This window comes from Harpia harpyja, chromosome 6, assembly GCF_026419915.1.
Source record: "Harpia harpyja isolate bHarHar1 chromosome 6, bHarHar1 primary haplotype, whole genome shotgun sequence".
Taxonomy (NCBI): domain Eukaryota; kingdom Metazoa; phylum Chordata; class Aves; order Accipitriformes; family Accipitridae; genus Harpia; species Harpia harpyja.
The window spans coordinates 13,477,126-13,492,277 of record NC_068945.1 but is presented as its reverse complement, the minus strand read 5'-3'; the positions used below and the strand labels follow the sequence as shown (position 1 = coordinate 13,492,277).

The 15,152-nt window shown below is 37.9% G+C and overlaps 1 protein-coding gene across 1 annotated transcript in view; it reads left to right on the top strand.

The window, feature by feature from the left end:
- The window catches only part of PIK3C2G (phosphatidylinositol-4-phosphate 3-kinase catalytic subunit type 2 gamma), a 211,250-nt gene that overhangs the window by 98,120 nt on the left and 97,978 nt on the right, over nt 1-15,152 (top strand). Inside the window, exons 17-18 of the mRNA XM_052790705.1 lie at nt 104-197; nt 1,356-1,450. Of these exons, the coding sequence (XP_052646665.1) occupies nt 104-197; nt 1,356-1,450 (189 nt within the window). The remainder of the gene's footprint in view (nt 1-103; nt 198-1,355; nt 1,451-15,152) is intronic.

Below are 15,152 nucleotides of genomic sequence, written 5' to 3'. Positions count from 1 at the left end.
TTTTGAGAGAAAACCTGGTTTTCTAACCCTTTATATCAGTGAGAGCTCATGAGAGTTGCAGTGATTCAGTAGCTCTTAATGATATCTATTTGTTTTGCTCTAGTTTTCCAGATCAAGATATTCGCAAGACAGCAGTCCAACAAATAGAAAATATGTCAAATGATGAATTGTTAGAATACCTCCCACAGCTGGTTCAGGTAAGGAAGAAATTGATAGCCATGGAAGTCTTCTGTCCAGATCAATAACTTCATTAAATACTTTTGATTCTTTCAGTTTGATACATTGTAAGAGGAATAAATAAGAAAGGCCGGTCAGCTGATGCAATGATTGAATTAACAACAGGGCTGAGGTATAGACTGTTTTCCACTCAAGAGAACGGAATTGTTTTGACATGCTGATTGAACTTGTAGTATACAGAAAAGAAGGCATTTCCAAGTAACAAAGAAAAATAAAAAATGCATCTGAACAACAGAAATTGTGCTATGACCACTAAACCAGGGGCTGGTGGTGGCAGGGCTTTGTTGCAGTCAAGGAAGCAAATGGCAGTGTAATAAATCACAGTTTTCTTAATACCACATATATGGGGAAAATCATTGTCAGCACAGAGTAAAGAGGGCAATTTGGTTGTAGAATTGTCTCTTTATAGATGTACATTGCATTTCACTGGAAATTAATGTTTTACAAGTTACAGACCCACAGCTTCCAAAGCAATCACTTTGTGGTTGAGTAGGTCCTGTGCTGCAGTTAAGGAGGAACCTTTGAAAGCTTTATCCCCTTACTTTGTAACACTGTGCACATGGATTGTTTACTATTCCATGTTTCAGAGTTCCTCAGGGTTTTTTCTGTCATTTTAAATATATATTTCTATAAATGCATGCACATATATACATATATCTAGATAGATATATATGTATATATGTATGAATATATTTGTGTAATCCACTACTGTGAAGCAGTGGAACCTGCACAGCTTTACAGCATTCACACAGCAGGACACTTATGTGACCTTTCACCTTCCAGAGCTTCTGTTTCACAAATAAGTTTATTTTGCAAACCAGGTAATGAGATAAAAAATTTAAATATAGCATTGATAGTTTTAAGCAGGGGAAGAAAAGCTGCATATTTACATATATGTTAACACAGCTAGAATCAGGATGATAGCTGCCTGTCTTACAGATGGTGGCAGACACATGTGTCCTGAAGTTTCTTTGCTCATTGCGTTGCTACGTCATTCTCCACATGTTGGATTGCTTCGTTAAAACTAAGCACTGGGTCCTTTCTGATTAATTTTGTTACAAAGGAAAGACGACAAAGCCAGCATACAAATGATTCTTATTATTAATTTATCTGTTAAGGTGCTCAAGTTTGAGTGGAGTCTTGAAAGCCCTCTAGTGAAACTCCTGCTGAATCGTTCTCTTCAGAGCATCCAGGTAGCCCACCAACTTTACTGGTAAGGTCATTTGCCATTACTACCATAGCCGTTTTCTGTTATAGTGAACTTTATCCATGATTCTATTGGTGACCAACTCGCTTTTTGTTTAAAATCAAAAATCAGAAAACCTAGGTTTTGGCTCCTTCTTTATTCCCCTTACAGTACTGGGTATGAGTAAATTGTATAAAAGACCTACTTATCTGCCTTCATCCTGCACCTGGCAGGAGGGATTGGGGGAAGTTTGGTTCACTGAAGTAAGATACCATTTGTATTTTTCTGCATTTTCTGGTTTGAGCCAAATAGTCTTCCTCAAAATTTGCAAGCTCCAAGCAGCATTGGCTTACTTATAAGGGATCCTGCTTTTCCGATTTCTCTGACCTCTCCTGAAGTTGTCAGACTTCTCACATGTGTCAAAGTGTATCTCTTACCCCTTAGCATATCAGTCTATCTTGTGATGGTAGAGTTTCCAATAGTTCCTTCTCGTGATTATGGAGATGTACCAGTCCTGACAGCAACTGCTGTTCACCATCTACCTTTACAATATAAAGACCTCTGTAATTGTATTATTGCATGTGGTGGTTATTCTGTTTGCTGTGCTGTTACTTCAAGGCTCTCTGAATAGGAATGTAGCTTTCTGCTGTCTGAACGACTGCCCTGTGATCTGAAAATCAAACTGTTGTGGGTTGGGTTTTTTTTTTCCATGTTTAGTAATGATGGGTGAACTGAACTTTCATTTACAGTTTCACTGGTTCAGACCCCTTAAAGCAAAAGCTTTCCTTCCTGCAAAGGAAAGACGACAACTTGAAATGTAATAATTTGGTTGATGAAGTGTGAGGTCAGAAAGAGCATAGATCATACTTTCATACCTGCATGATTTCTGGAAGTGTTAGTGAGGATAAAACAGAATTATGAATGTGTTTGTTTCACTGAAATGAGTAGGATAACAATAACATGCCTAATGAACATATCTGTCAAATGAAGAGGAACCACATTTAGCAAGCCATTTTTCTGACAGTGTCTGAAATATGCCTGAGATGATTTCTACTATCTAATGTTAAACTTAGTCATACTGGATATAAAATGTCCAGTCTAGAGTTCTTAAATGTGCCCAGAGAATTGGTAGTTTTCCTGTACAATTAGAAATGATTGCTGGAGTTCAATGGACAGTGGGAACATCATTGGTTTGCCTGTGTTTTCTTTAACTCCTCTGTTCTTCTCAGAAGAAAAATTACTAAGTATCTGCAGTCATCTTCATCTTTACTTTGCAGCGTAGACCTGTGTAGATTCCCATTTTTTTTCCCCCAATTTTTGTTCGAGCTGTCTAATACTATAATCTTGGGTAATATAGAGGAGATATCCCATCCTGAATAATAGATATCCTTATCTGGCACAGTACAATTTAATGTGGCAAAATACATTTATTTAATATATAGCTTAATATATGGCACAACTATACATACCCACATCGAATAGAATATTTCTCAATGTTCACTGTATTCTCTGCCTTTCAGCTGGTAGTAGACCTGTTCATGCTGGGTACCTCTTTTATTTAGGCTTTTTGTTCAAATGTTTCAATCTAAACTGAGAACTTTAATATGGCACACATCTCTTAAAATTTTGCTTCTTGTATTTGTCACACTATACACTCTTTTTCCTTTGGTTACTCTGCTGCACCATGTTCTTCAGTCGTAAACTGTTTTCTACCTAACATTTCAATTTATGTAATTATTCATACTCTTGTTCCAGTAATTTAAAAGGCAGTTTCCCAAGTCATAAATTCTATTTAGAAAATTTAACAGTAATTTCATAGTTTTTTATTAATAAAGCCTTAACTAATTAATAAAGGCTTTCCTTTACTTCATAAATTGAATTTCAGTCCTTATAAAAGTAATGAAAAACAGAGTTTTTCTTCCACTTATCTCTAAAGAGATTTTAGAAATAAGCTCAGTGATTTAATAATGTGGGGAACACATGTGTGCATGTACACTCACATAACTTCTTTTAAGAAATGCAATTAGGTAACATTCTCAAGTGTTGCATTCTGTTTCATTAGCAATCAAGAAGCGAGGACTGGTAAAAACAAACTTCACTAACAAGATTATGTTTATTTTTAATTGTAATGAATAACATTACCATTCCACTATTAAATAGAACAACATTGTGCACAGTGTACCCACCCAAAATAAAACTTGGAAAAGAAGACTCTAATGTAATTCAGAAAACTGGTGATGTGATTTCAGAACCACAGGGGAAAAGTCAACCGATTTTAACTTCCATGTTTTACAACACTATTGTAAATGTAGAAACTAGTTACCAGAAATGGTGGTGACTGTCAACACTAACTTCTTTTGATGACAAATATAATATCTCAGTTATTTAAAATTGACTCAATTTCCCTGCACACCAGAGATAAGCAGCTACCCAACAATGATGTACCAGCTCATCACCTTTTTAATATTAATGTTGGATAGTAAATTAACTCCTTTCCATCAAGCAGTGATAAGTTTGTCTGAAGATTTTATTTAAAAATTCTGGGACAGCAATTGGCAAAGGTGGACAGAACAGCTAGAATATTCATTCTTGGGACACATCTTTAGCTGTTGTAAATCAGGATAGCTTCAGTCTGTTCTTTGTTTGTATCTGCTGTAGATTTGTCCCATTAATTCTGCTATTTAGAGTGAAAAGGTAATTGACCTTACACCTTTTGTGTGTTTGGGGGGGTTTTAATCATGTGTGACTTTTCTGTTCTCCAAATTCTTGAGGAATTTGGGCTTTCTGCATCCATCAGAGTTTCAACTCCTCATTGGTACTTTTGAATGCACTCCCCTTCTCAAGGAGACTAAAAATTGCCCACATATACAGTGCCAGCACAGGACCCATGTACCACTTAAATCCCCTTTTAGTCTCATTTCAAGATTTCCTAATGTCCATGAGGCATGGGGAACATTTACCCTGCCCCCCTGTCTTCTGGAAATTCACTCTGATTCTAGTCTTTTCCTATCAGAGTTCCTGGGAAGGGAGAAGGCTGGAAAAAGTTTTCCCATTCCCTGGAGCTATGGTGAGAAGAGAAGTTATTAAACTGGTTCTAGCAAAGCAGAAAAGTTGCTTGAGGAGAAAGAAACCTGCTGAGCCCCTTTGGGACCTTCTGCTTGCTGAAAGTCTCTGTTTATCTCCTTGCTACTGCGTTTCACACACAAGGGGTTTTTGTCAGCTTTTGTGCTAGAGTTTTAATCCACCCCTCTGTCTCTGGCAGCCTGCCAATCAGTTTCCCACTTGCTTGAGTGTTTTTGGCTTCTAGCTACTTTCACCTGTGGCAGCTGAGTATAGGACCAAAACAGCTGGCTGGGGCAGCAGGTGGCCAGGACTATGTCTCACAGATGGTTGCCTTCCACAGGAGGATTTAAATAATGGGGAGAAGTATAGTGTCCTCTAGGACCTGTGGCATCTGCTTGAAGGTGGTGCTAAGAAACAGGCTGCATTGTCATGGAAGAGTACGAGTGCTGGTAAATTTTGGCGGAGCATGAGAATGTGGTATGCTTAGCTCAAGAGAAGAGTAAGTCAGATGAAATCCTTGCTGAAGGCAAAATGTCCTTGTGTAGCTTGTCTGCTAAGTCACTGAAAATTTATAGAACTTTCCTAGTTTGCAGCATTTCTCAACTACATTTTGACGGACGACCAAAAGGGAGTAGTCTTTTATCTTTTCCAGTCCACATCTTGTAGATAAGTAAGAATGTGAGATTAAAAAGGAGCTCTTAGTGAAATCCAGCACACTGAAAGCAATGTGAATTAGACTATTGATTTCAAGGCTGGAACAAAATATTTTACTTCTGTTTCTTTTTCTATATAAAGAAGAACTGTAAGAAGCAAAAGGAACATAGGCAATGCAAAAAAGTTTAAAAAGAACCCAGTTAAATTCTCTACTATTGGGAGGTTTATCCCTCAATACTATGTTTTCCAAAATTGTCACCACTTAGTTTCATTCTGCACTCCAGCATTGGAACACTAGATTATTGCTTCATCTTTTCTGAAAGGAAATATATTTTTCTTTGTCAAAACTGGTCTACATTAAACATAATTTACTTGAAGACTTCAAAAGAAGGAATAAATCAAGCAGATACTCATATGTCCAAATCTCTTAATTATCTGAACATTAAACAGGCAGCCATCCTCCAGCTCTTTCTCTTCCCACATTACGGTGTCTTTCTCCCACAGTCACAAGTCATCAAGTCTGCTAATTATTAATGAACTTCCTAAACAGCTGTGTAGAGCAGGCTGAAAAGCCCAACCCATTAAAATGACATTAATGTAAATACAAAAGACATCTATTTTGTTTTGTGTTAATTTGGTCCTTACTGATCAGAATCAAAAGATCACTTAATCATATATGTAACTTTAAACATGTGAATAGCCAGTCCTGATATATGTTTGATCAGTTGTTTTGCTAGTCTGCATTAGGATTTGAGTTCAAGTCTGGAGCTGCTCAATCTTACAAACCTTCTGAGGGTAACGTGTGTGCTGGTTTTGGCTGGGATAGAGTTAATTTTCTTCATAGTAGCTAGTATGAGGATGTGTTTTGGATTTGTGCTGAAAACAGTCTTGATAACACAGGGACATTTTCATTACTGCTGAGCAGTGCTCACACCGAGCCAAGGCCTTTTCTGCTCCTCACCCCACCCCACCAGCGAGGAGGCTGGGGGGGCACAAGGAGTTGGGAGGGGACACAGCCGGGACAGCTGACCCCGACTGACCCAAGGGATATTCCAGACCACAGGACGTCATGCTCAGCATAGAAAGCTGGGAGAAGAAGAAGGAAGGGGGGGACGTTTGGAGTGATGGCATTTGTCTTCCCAAGTCACCGTTACACGTGATGGAGCCCTGCTTTCCTGGAGATGGCTGAACACCTGCCTGCCCACGGGATGTGGGGAATGAATTCCTTGTTTTGCTTTGCTTGCATGTGTGGCTTTTGCTTTACCTATTAAACTGTCTTTATGTCAGCCCACGCGTTTTCTCACTTTGATCCTTCTGATTGTCTCCCCCACCCCACTGTGAGGAAGTGAGGGTCTACGTGGTGCTTAGTTGCTGGCTGGGGTTAAACCATGGCAACGTGTCATTCAACCAAGTGATGATTATAAATCTCATCTGAATTCAGAGTACTTGATGTGATCATCATTATATTTTGGACTGTAGAGAACCTCAACCATAGAATGGGTTCACATCTAGCTATTTTAGTTCTGAACTCATAATTCTTACTTATGAAATGCCAATAACTTGGAGACTTTTTTTTTCTCTAGTTACTTATATATATAGTAAATAACACCATTAGAACATTATTTTTGTGAGATGATGATTCAACTGTCTACTGTGCTAAGTGCTTCATTATTAGCCATGTGGGACTTGGATTATTGCCTTGGAAAACAGACAGACAATTATTTTGTTTCTGAATTTACAGACTTTCAGTGTTTGTAGAAAAAAATGGTGTCACACAAAACAAAGAGATTTTGTTGCGAAGCAGCACAAAGAAGTAACATAACTCTGTTAGTTTTGACCTTCAGTATTTGCAGACTTAGTGGGCAAATGCTATGTTTAAATCAACAAAACCCCATCTTACATTTAATTCAACACATTTTAGATTTTAAGAAAAAACTATTTTAGATGAACTTTTTCCACCTCTAAAAAAAGAGTGAACTGGCTATGACCACAGCTGGGACTGACAAAAGGAGGTACTAGCTACTGTCAATGTCTAGCTACCCTGGGTTTGTCAATGCTGCTCAAGAAAAGAGGACCAGGGAGCAAGAACAATTGCTAGTTTTTTTGTCTGCCTTAATTTATAACTGCTGCCTTCTTCTCCGACCCTGTTTTGGACTGCTTTCTCCAAGATAGCACTGGAACACGGTTTGGCAATAGTTCACTCCAGGAACGACCCCTAAAAGACAAGATGGGCAAAAGTGCCCCAGTTTTGACACACTCTGTCCTACAACACTGCTCTACCCATACTTGCATGCTCCTGTGAACGATCTGAGGCAGATAACGCTGACCTTCAGTCTCTTTTAATCTCTCGACCATTTGTGGACTATAACATAACCATCACGGTACTTCTGAAGCTATGGGCTCAAATGCACACACACAGAGAATTGTATCTTATGACCACAGGGTGCAGCACACAGAGCACCAGGGAGACCCAAAGCCCAGTGGTGGGGAGCGAAGGTTCAGTCTGCGTGTGTGCTGCAGAGGGAACTCGCCCTGCTACGTCTGTGCCATTTGGCTCCAGGTCCAGGAAGTGCTCCATGGGTCTCTTAATCTTGTAGATGTCCCCTAAAGCACAGACTGACATTGACTGAGACAATTGAAAAGCCTGGTTTGCACGCTAGAAAGAATACTTTCAGGCAAAGCTGCAGGCATGTTGGCAGGTGTTCTACCCTTTAGTAGGAATATTTGTAAAGTTGCTGTCTATACTGTTCTGTGTACAAAAGAGAGAAGTCTGAATCTGTACTTCTTTGCAGTTTATGAGACTCTTTCTATTAACTTTACTGGCCTTTTAATCAGGCGGTTATTCTCTGGGACTAAGTGTGACATGTCTTGCTAGAACTAAGTTCACTTACTGAATTTAAATGGCTTTGGACGTAGCATTTATTTACCAAAGAGCAAAGATGTTGCAGATGCTATGATTTCTCTTTATAAATTGAAATATTCTGACTGAAATAATAAACACTTTAAACTTTTATACTTCTAAATAAAAGGAAAATGAAAATAAATTCCAAAGAATTAAAAATCAAATTGCAAACACTACTGGGAAAGGTTAACAAAGAACCTAAACGTGACATTTTAACATTTTAAATATAAAGGAGTTAGTTTTCCCACTCTGTTAAAAATTACCACTTTTTTAAAAAAAATCCTTTTAAAAATTAATAAAGCAAACAAAGCTATGCCTTTTTGTAATTTAGTGAATATGATACAATCTGGTGAATCCTTGATAAAGGACATAAATAACATAGTTGTGCATGTGTCTGTTTTTAATTATTCTAATGATTCTTAGCAGAACAAATGTGTTCTTGAATGTTTAGAAATCTAGGAATGCTATGTGTTTTTCTAAATTGGGTGCAGGCATGAAAAGGAAGAGGTAGGGCACCCTTGTGGTCACATATCAAGATGAGAATGGAGTGAAGCATGATCGTTCACATCATCAATTGTATTTGTGCAGGCAAATATTCAGCTGCTGCTAAATAAGTTACTGAACATAGCGATAACTGTGTGTGTGTGTCCCCTTTGGAACAGAGGAAATTCCATGCCAAAAATCATATTTGAGGATTAACATTGTCAAGTGCAACATAAAAAAGTCTGCAAATGCCAAAATTATCAATGCGTGTTACTGTAATGAAATAACACACCACTATGTATACATACAAGTGAACCTACTTAGAGTTGAAAAGATAAAAAAGGTAGAAGATTTATGAAAAGAAAAAGAAAAAAAAAAAAAGAAAGAGCAACTGGCCTTAATTCTTTTAGCTGCTTCATGATTTATAAGGCAGCACTAAGGAAAATGTTCTTCAGTACATTGTTTTTCCAAACACTGCTTGTCTGATTTATTTTTGGTTTGTCTCCTTTTACATTTAAAAATGTTGAAGTTGACAAACCTAGTTTTTCAGTTATACTGGAAAACTCCCTACTAGCTTCGAGTCATATCTATCATAACTCCTCCAATAATGTAACTGAATATGAAAGATGGGTGTTGTCTTTTGGCTATCCTCTGTACAAAGGATTGAATAGAATGTTTTGGTGGTCTTACTTTGTCTCTGATGCTGGGATGTGATGGACTATAATGACCGACTTGTGGAGTTGAACAGGACTGAGGAAGCAGAGCCAGTGTTGCTGAGGAAAAGATTCAGAGCAGGGCTCTGTGCAGATGTCACACTAGGCTTTCATCTGTGCCTTTCATCTTTTTTCCATTAAAAATGTTTTATTGTTGCTTCCTTCAAAAATCTTTCCTGACGGATACCTCACATAATCTTTACTTGTCCCAGAGGAACATTTGGGGATGTAAACCAGAGTAGTAATAAATCAGAAAAGCTTTTGACAAAACATTCATCTAGTACTGTCACTTCAAATGCATAATATTCAGTCATGAATTTGATGGATATGGAGGTGTTGTTTTGTTTTTTATACTGCGAAAGACTGCTGGAAAAAGATGACTGAAAGTAAACCACGAAGCTATGTCTTTACACTGAAATTTGCTTTAGGTATTCATTGAGCTAGGCCAATACATGAAGAGTGACCAACTTTAATAATCTGAAATGTCCAAATCATAAATAATAACAGTAGCTGCAACTTAGAGAGGATGCAAAATTCCCCAATCAGGCTGTAATTATTTTGGAGAGTAAAATCCTCAGTTGGAAAGTGAACAGCATGGAGAATCTCCTGTGATTCTCAGCTGAGCAGCTGGTGGTGTGTTTCACTGGTGAAATGTTGCCTTCTGCAGGCGAGAGCGATCCTGCAGTTGAGAGGGGTCTTCCAGCAGGCTGCTGCTGTGCTACAAAGTCCTGGTGCTACCTGATTCTGATTGCAGAGAGGAAATACTAGGAGAGGACACCTTACTTTACATTTGTCAGATATAATATCTAAAAAGTTTCTTTGCTTTGCATTTCATGCTTGCACTTTCAGTTCTTACCTTTTGTGAATGTTTGGAAACGATTTCATTATGAACTCCTTTGTATAAAGCTTTTTTTCTCTAAATGGCAATTATAGTACGCAAAATGAATCTGCAGATGTTTCGAAATTGCATCAGATTATGTAAAACATTTTATAAGTCTTGTTCTGTTATAGGTCTTTTTCTCTCTCCAGCTTAGCAAGCTTTTGTGTTTGAACTATAGCTGTTTAAACCAGTTTTTGGCAAAATTTGTCTTGAGGTAACCTAGAGAGTTGTTTTTAATCCATTTTTCTTTGAATGTGTGTTGCAAAGTTCTTACCGCATGACTTGAATAAATGCAGGGCAGGCTCTGAGTTTCTTGGATTGATATGTTGGGAGTCTTCATTTATAGTTATCATGCAATTGATCACAGGCTTGCCTGGCAGGTTTGAGTTTAGTAAATCATTCCTTTTACTGAACACTTTTGGTGACATCTTTAAGGAAGAGTATGGATAAAAGGGAGAGGCTTCAAGTAGATACAGGACATTCAGTGTAACGAATTATTGGTCATCTTAATGTTGCTGTCAGTTGTATGTTTCTGTGGTTAATATTTCTAGGTTTAATCATCATTCTCCACCAGAATGAAAGCTGGGCCTTGGACCTTTGTCTAAATGACTGAAACATTAGAAAAAGGAGAATCATGAATTAGACTTTGTTGAATATGTTCCATCAGTACATGATTTAACAGAAAATTACTTTGTGACTAATGGTAATTTTTCTGAGAAGTCCCTAATGCAAAACCAAATATAATTATTAACAGTTTTTAAAATAAAATAAATAAAAAACTAGAATAAAAGGCAATATTTCTAGGGAGGAGAGGGGGAAGGATTGATAAAAGGTCCTACCAGGTCAGCAGTGCAGAATTATTATAATTCAGTATTTTTTGGTATTTGCAGATGATGAGTATGACAAGATTAAATTCATAAAACCCTTGCTGTTGGAAAATATTTCCTTAAGCATTAATTGCTTTCTGAATGTTCATCCATATAAAATGGTACGTTGGTCTGTAATCATAATGTTGTCATTTGGAAGGGGACCAAATTAAAAATAAGCTGAGAGAGGAAAGAAAGAACTGTCAGATGAGTTGTCTTTGCGTGGCTCTTTTGCTTGAACAACACTGCTAACATGTTGTAATAATCTCCTTTTAAGCAAGAGAATTATGCAATGGACCATGCCTCACATCATCTCATTCAGTGTTTTCTTGGCAAAGAGCCCACTTGGTTGAAACTGATGTATGTTGAACCCTTGAATTAAATAATAGAAAGTGACCAGTAAATCTAAAAGAATTAAGATTCCTTCCAAATCTAAAGCCTGTAAAATTCTACCCAATAGTTCATACAAGCAATAGACATCTCAGTCAAAAGACAGACAGCTGAATTGTTCTTTAGCTTTTGCTGTGGTGTCTATCAAATACACAGAATACTGTTTGGTAAAGTTCATGACATTATTTCTTTGCTTCAGAAAGAAAATCAAGCTACAAGCATTGACTTTTGTCTCTGAAAGGCCATTATTCCTATATAAAGATATTCAGAGATATTTTATTACAGTATTACATCAATAGTGGGTAGCTGAAAGATTAATGTAAAGTAGTTAAGAATTTTTCACTGAACTTTTTTGAAAAATGTTCATCAAAATCAAAGCTTTTCACAGAAACACTGAGGTTAGATGCAAACATTCAGATGGTATGTGAAGTGACAGATGAAGTTGAAAAAAAAGTCTTAATACTTATGCTAGGCACTGGAGATATGAAAGTAGAGACTTGTGGCTGAGGTAACCCAGTGAGTGCCACATTGAGCTATTTTGAATGATTTATCCCCCCCACCCACCCCCGCACCATACATTGTTGAAAATTATCACATTCATTCTAAAGCAAGTCACCAGCATTTTTTCAACTCAACTTAAAGGAGATGCAATGCATATTTTAAGAAAATCCCTAAAACAAAAGTTGTTATATCAGGTACATCTCCTCCTCTTGGTGTTCATCTGAATTGCTCAATCCTAAACGAGGATTCTCTTACTTCTTAGCTTGAAAACACACCATCTTTTAAACATAACGATTTCTGAAATACCATTGGTATCTCACCTGTGCAGTATGTTACCTGGCTGCTGTTCACTGATGGCTCTTACTTGAGGGAAAACCCATTTGCTTATGTTAAAAAAAAAAAAAAAAAAAAAAAGAAAAAAAGGTGTCATTAAGTGGAGGGTGGGGTTTAAGACCGGATAAATTGCTGGCAGCGTGTATACAGGAAATTATTTGGTTGTAAATTTGATCAAAACTTCAGTGCTGAAGTAGCTATTGTTTTTCATTTGTCTATCTTTCTTTCAAAGAGCTAATACAAATTACCTGCACTGAAAATTTTAAAAGGTGAATACAAATTTGTTTCTATTCATACTTTGTTTCTATTCAGTTCAGGGTTTTAGTAGACAATAGCAAAATAACATGGTGGCTGTTGGTCTCATCAGAAAAAAAAAATTAGAGGACCAGATTTCCAAGGTGTAGTTGAGCCACGGAAGCAAAGCACACTGGAGCATTTGCAGTTCTAGAGTGGTGCAGGTTCTGTTGTGTGCATAAACAGATGTGGAAGTAAACCCAACAACTTTTGTTAGTATTATTAACATTATTAATGATGAGAAGAACTGCAGATGTGATCAATTTTAAGATGTTTTAGGAGATGGCCTTTAGAGATTGCCTGGCCCAAACTAGAAAAAGGATTTCTCTACTGCTGACTGTTCTTGCTTCCCTTATAAGGATCTAGATAAACCATAGTGAATGAGCAAGTAAATGAACCATCTTGTTAGTAAAACTAAGAATAGTAAATTCCTCCTCATTAAAAGGAGAGAGTGCACTGACATAGGTATTAAAATAATATAACATAGTAACAAAAATTAAATGGTCACTTAAAGAAAGAAGCAATGGCACATACACAAGTGGATGATCTCTTTGAATAGGCAGCATCCCTATCTCACAAACTGAGATTTCCTTTCTCATCTCTTCTAATAAATGGCTTGGAGAGGTCAAATCCTTAGACGTAAAAGGTGACTCTAAATATTTCAGTGTAAACAACAAAGCAGCCCTCAACATATCTCTCAAAAAAATCCTGGTTTATGCTTCTTACTCTTCATTTTTCTAGCTTGTGTAGCAGGGCTTATATCCAAGTACATATTAAAAAAACAAAAAAAACAAACAACCTTTTTTCCCTTACATAAGTGCTCAGTTTTTATGTTCAGCTTCCCCCAGCAATTGTTCACAGTCTGTCATCCAGGGAAATTAAAATAACTGTTCCCGCAAGGCCTCCTTGCGCTCCGTTCCCAGACCAGTGCTTTCTCACATGTATGCAGTGGTGTTCTTATATTCACAGATACACATACACTGGTGCACATGCTTTCCTGCATGTAGTCTTTATAATTTAATCTATGGTGTTTCCTGTTTGGAAACTGAAAGCTTTCTTCAGGATTCACTTGGAAATGGGTAGATGATGTAACGTGCAAAGCAGCATGCTTCTGGCAGTTGAAAGGGTTGAAACTGGGAATTCCCTCCATCCTGCTCCACAAACTTTTCTGTCTCTCCTGCTTCAGGATCCCAATTCTTCTCCCAGGCTCAGAAGTCTGAGCAGTCTTCACTGCTTTGGAAAAGGAGGGAATTGCCACAATGTTCCCAGTGTCTGCACAAAAGTGTGGAACTATGTCTGAAGTGATGCAACAGAAATTTTAGGGAGGCTAAGGGGTAAAGAGTAGTCACTGGTAGTCGCTGAGGGAACTGAGAAGGATAGCAAAGCAAAATATCTTTATAGGAGGAGGGAGGCAGAAAAGCAAGAGGAGAGCAGAGATAAGTACTACAGTAAGTAACATACTTCTGCTGCATTCTCTAAGAAGTAAGAGTTAATTTTTCCCAGCTGTGAAGTTTAGATTCAGGTGAAGACCTCCTGAGAGAACTGGGAGATCTAGAGCCGCTTCTACAAAAAGCATTATTCCCAAGTATAACCTGTGCTGTTACTCTCCCCCCTCTATTTATACTGTAATTTTGATTTGATTGCCTATATTGCTACATGTTCCTCTGGAGACCCTTGTGCCTAGACATGTAACCACTCTGTGCTTCTATCTCAGTCTTAAGTTATTGATTCTAGAAAATAGCCATCAACTTCCCTTTCAGAGGAGCCACTGGAGACTTGTACTTCATCATTTCACACAAATCCTGACTCTGACTGAACTGTCCTCCCTTGCCTGACATAGCTTTTCTAAGAACCTGGAAGACTGTAGGCCAAATAGTGGTAACTAAATAGTCAGCTGTTAATTCAGAGAAAGCTCTTACATTTTTTGCATTGCAAACAAGCAACAGAATGTTGTCCAGGCAGTGGCATAGGCAAAACCCCAGTCTCTGCTATTCGGTACCCACGGGTAGTTCTGGATTATGTGGTTTAGACAGTGTAAAGAATAATGTGGTGACTTTGTTCATACCCTAAATTTAATCTATATCACAGAAATTTTGAAGTATTTGCTGTTCCATGACAGCTGGGCCCCAGCTAGAAGTACTTGCTAGAAATTGCCTTTCAGTTGCAGTGCAGTTGATGAGACTGAAGGCAGACCAGAGTGATGTTCAGAACTCAGAAATGCAGTTCTTTGCCCACTTATTCATGTTCCTATTTCCAAAAAGTTATGATGGTCAACAGAATTTTAAGTCTTCTGAAGGTGAACCACTGTATCCTTGAAGGCCTGCCTGTCATATCTTTTGAAACAGCCTCATGTTCTGGGGACTCGTCATCATATGGTCACATTGCACCTCTGTCCCTTCCCCTGTCTCAGGAACTCTCCCAACCTGCTGCTGAGGCCAAGCCTTCTGAACAACCTTATCCAATATCAGAGCCAGCTCTGCTCTGAACAGGAGACAGACCAGAGGACCTCCTGAGGTCCCTCCTGACATCAGATATTACATGTTTCTGTAAGTTACAAATGGATTCTGTAATTGTCTTGGCTTGTTTACTGATTCAGTTTCCACAGTCCTTCAATTCTTGAGCCATCAGGGTGGGCCTTAGATAATGTCTT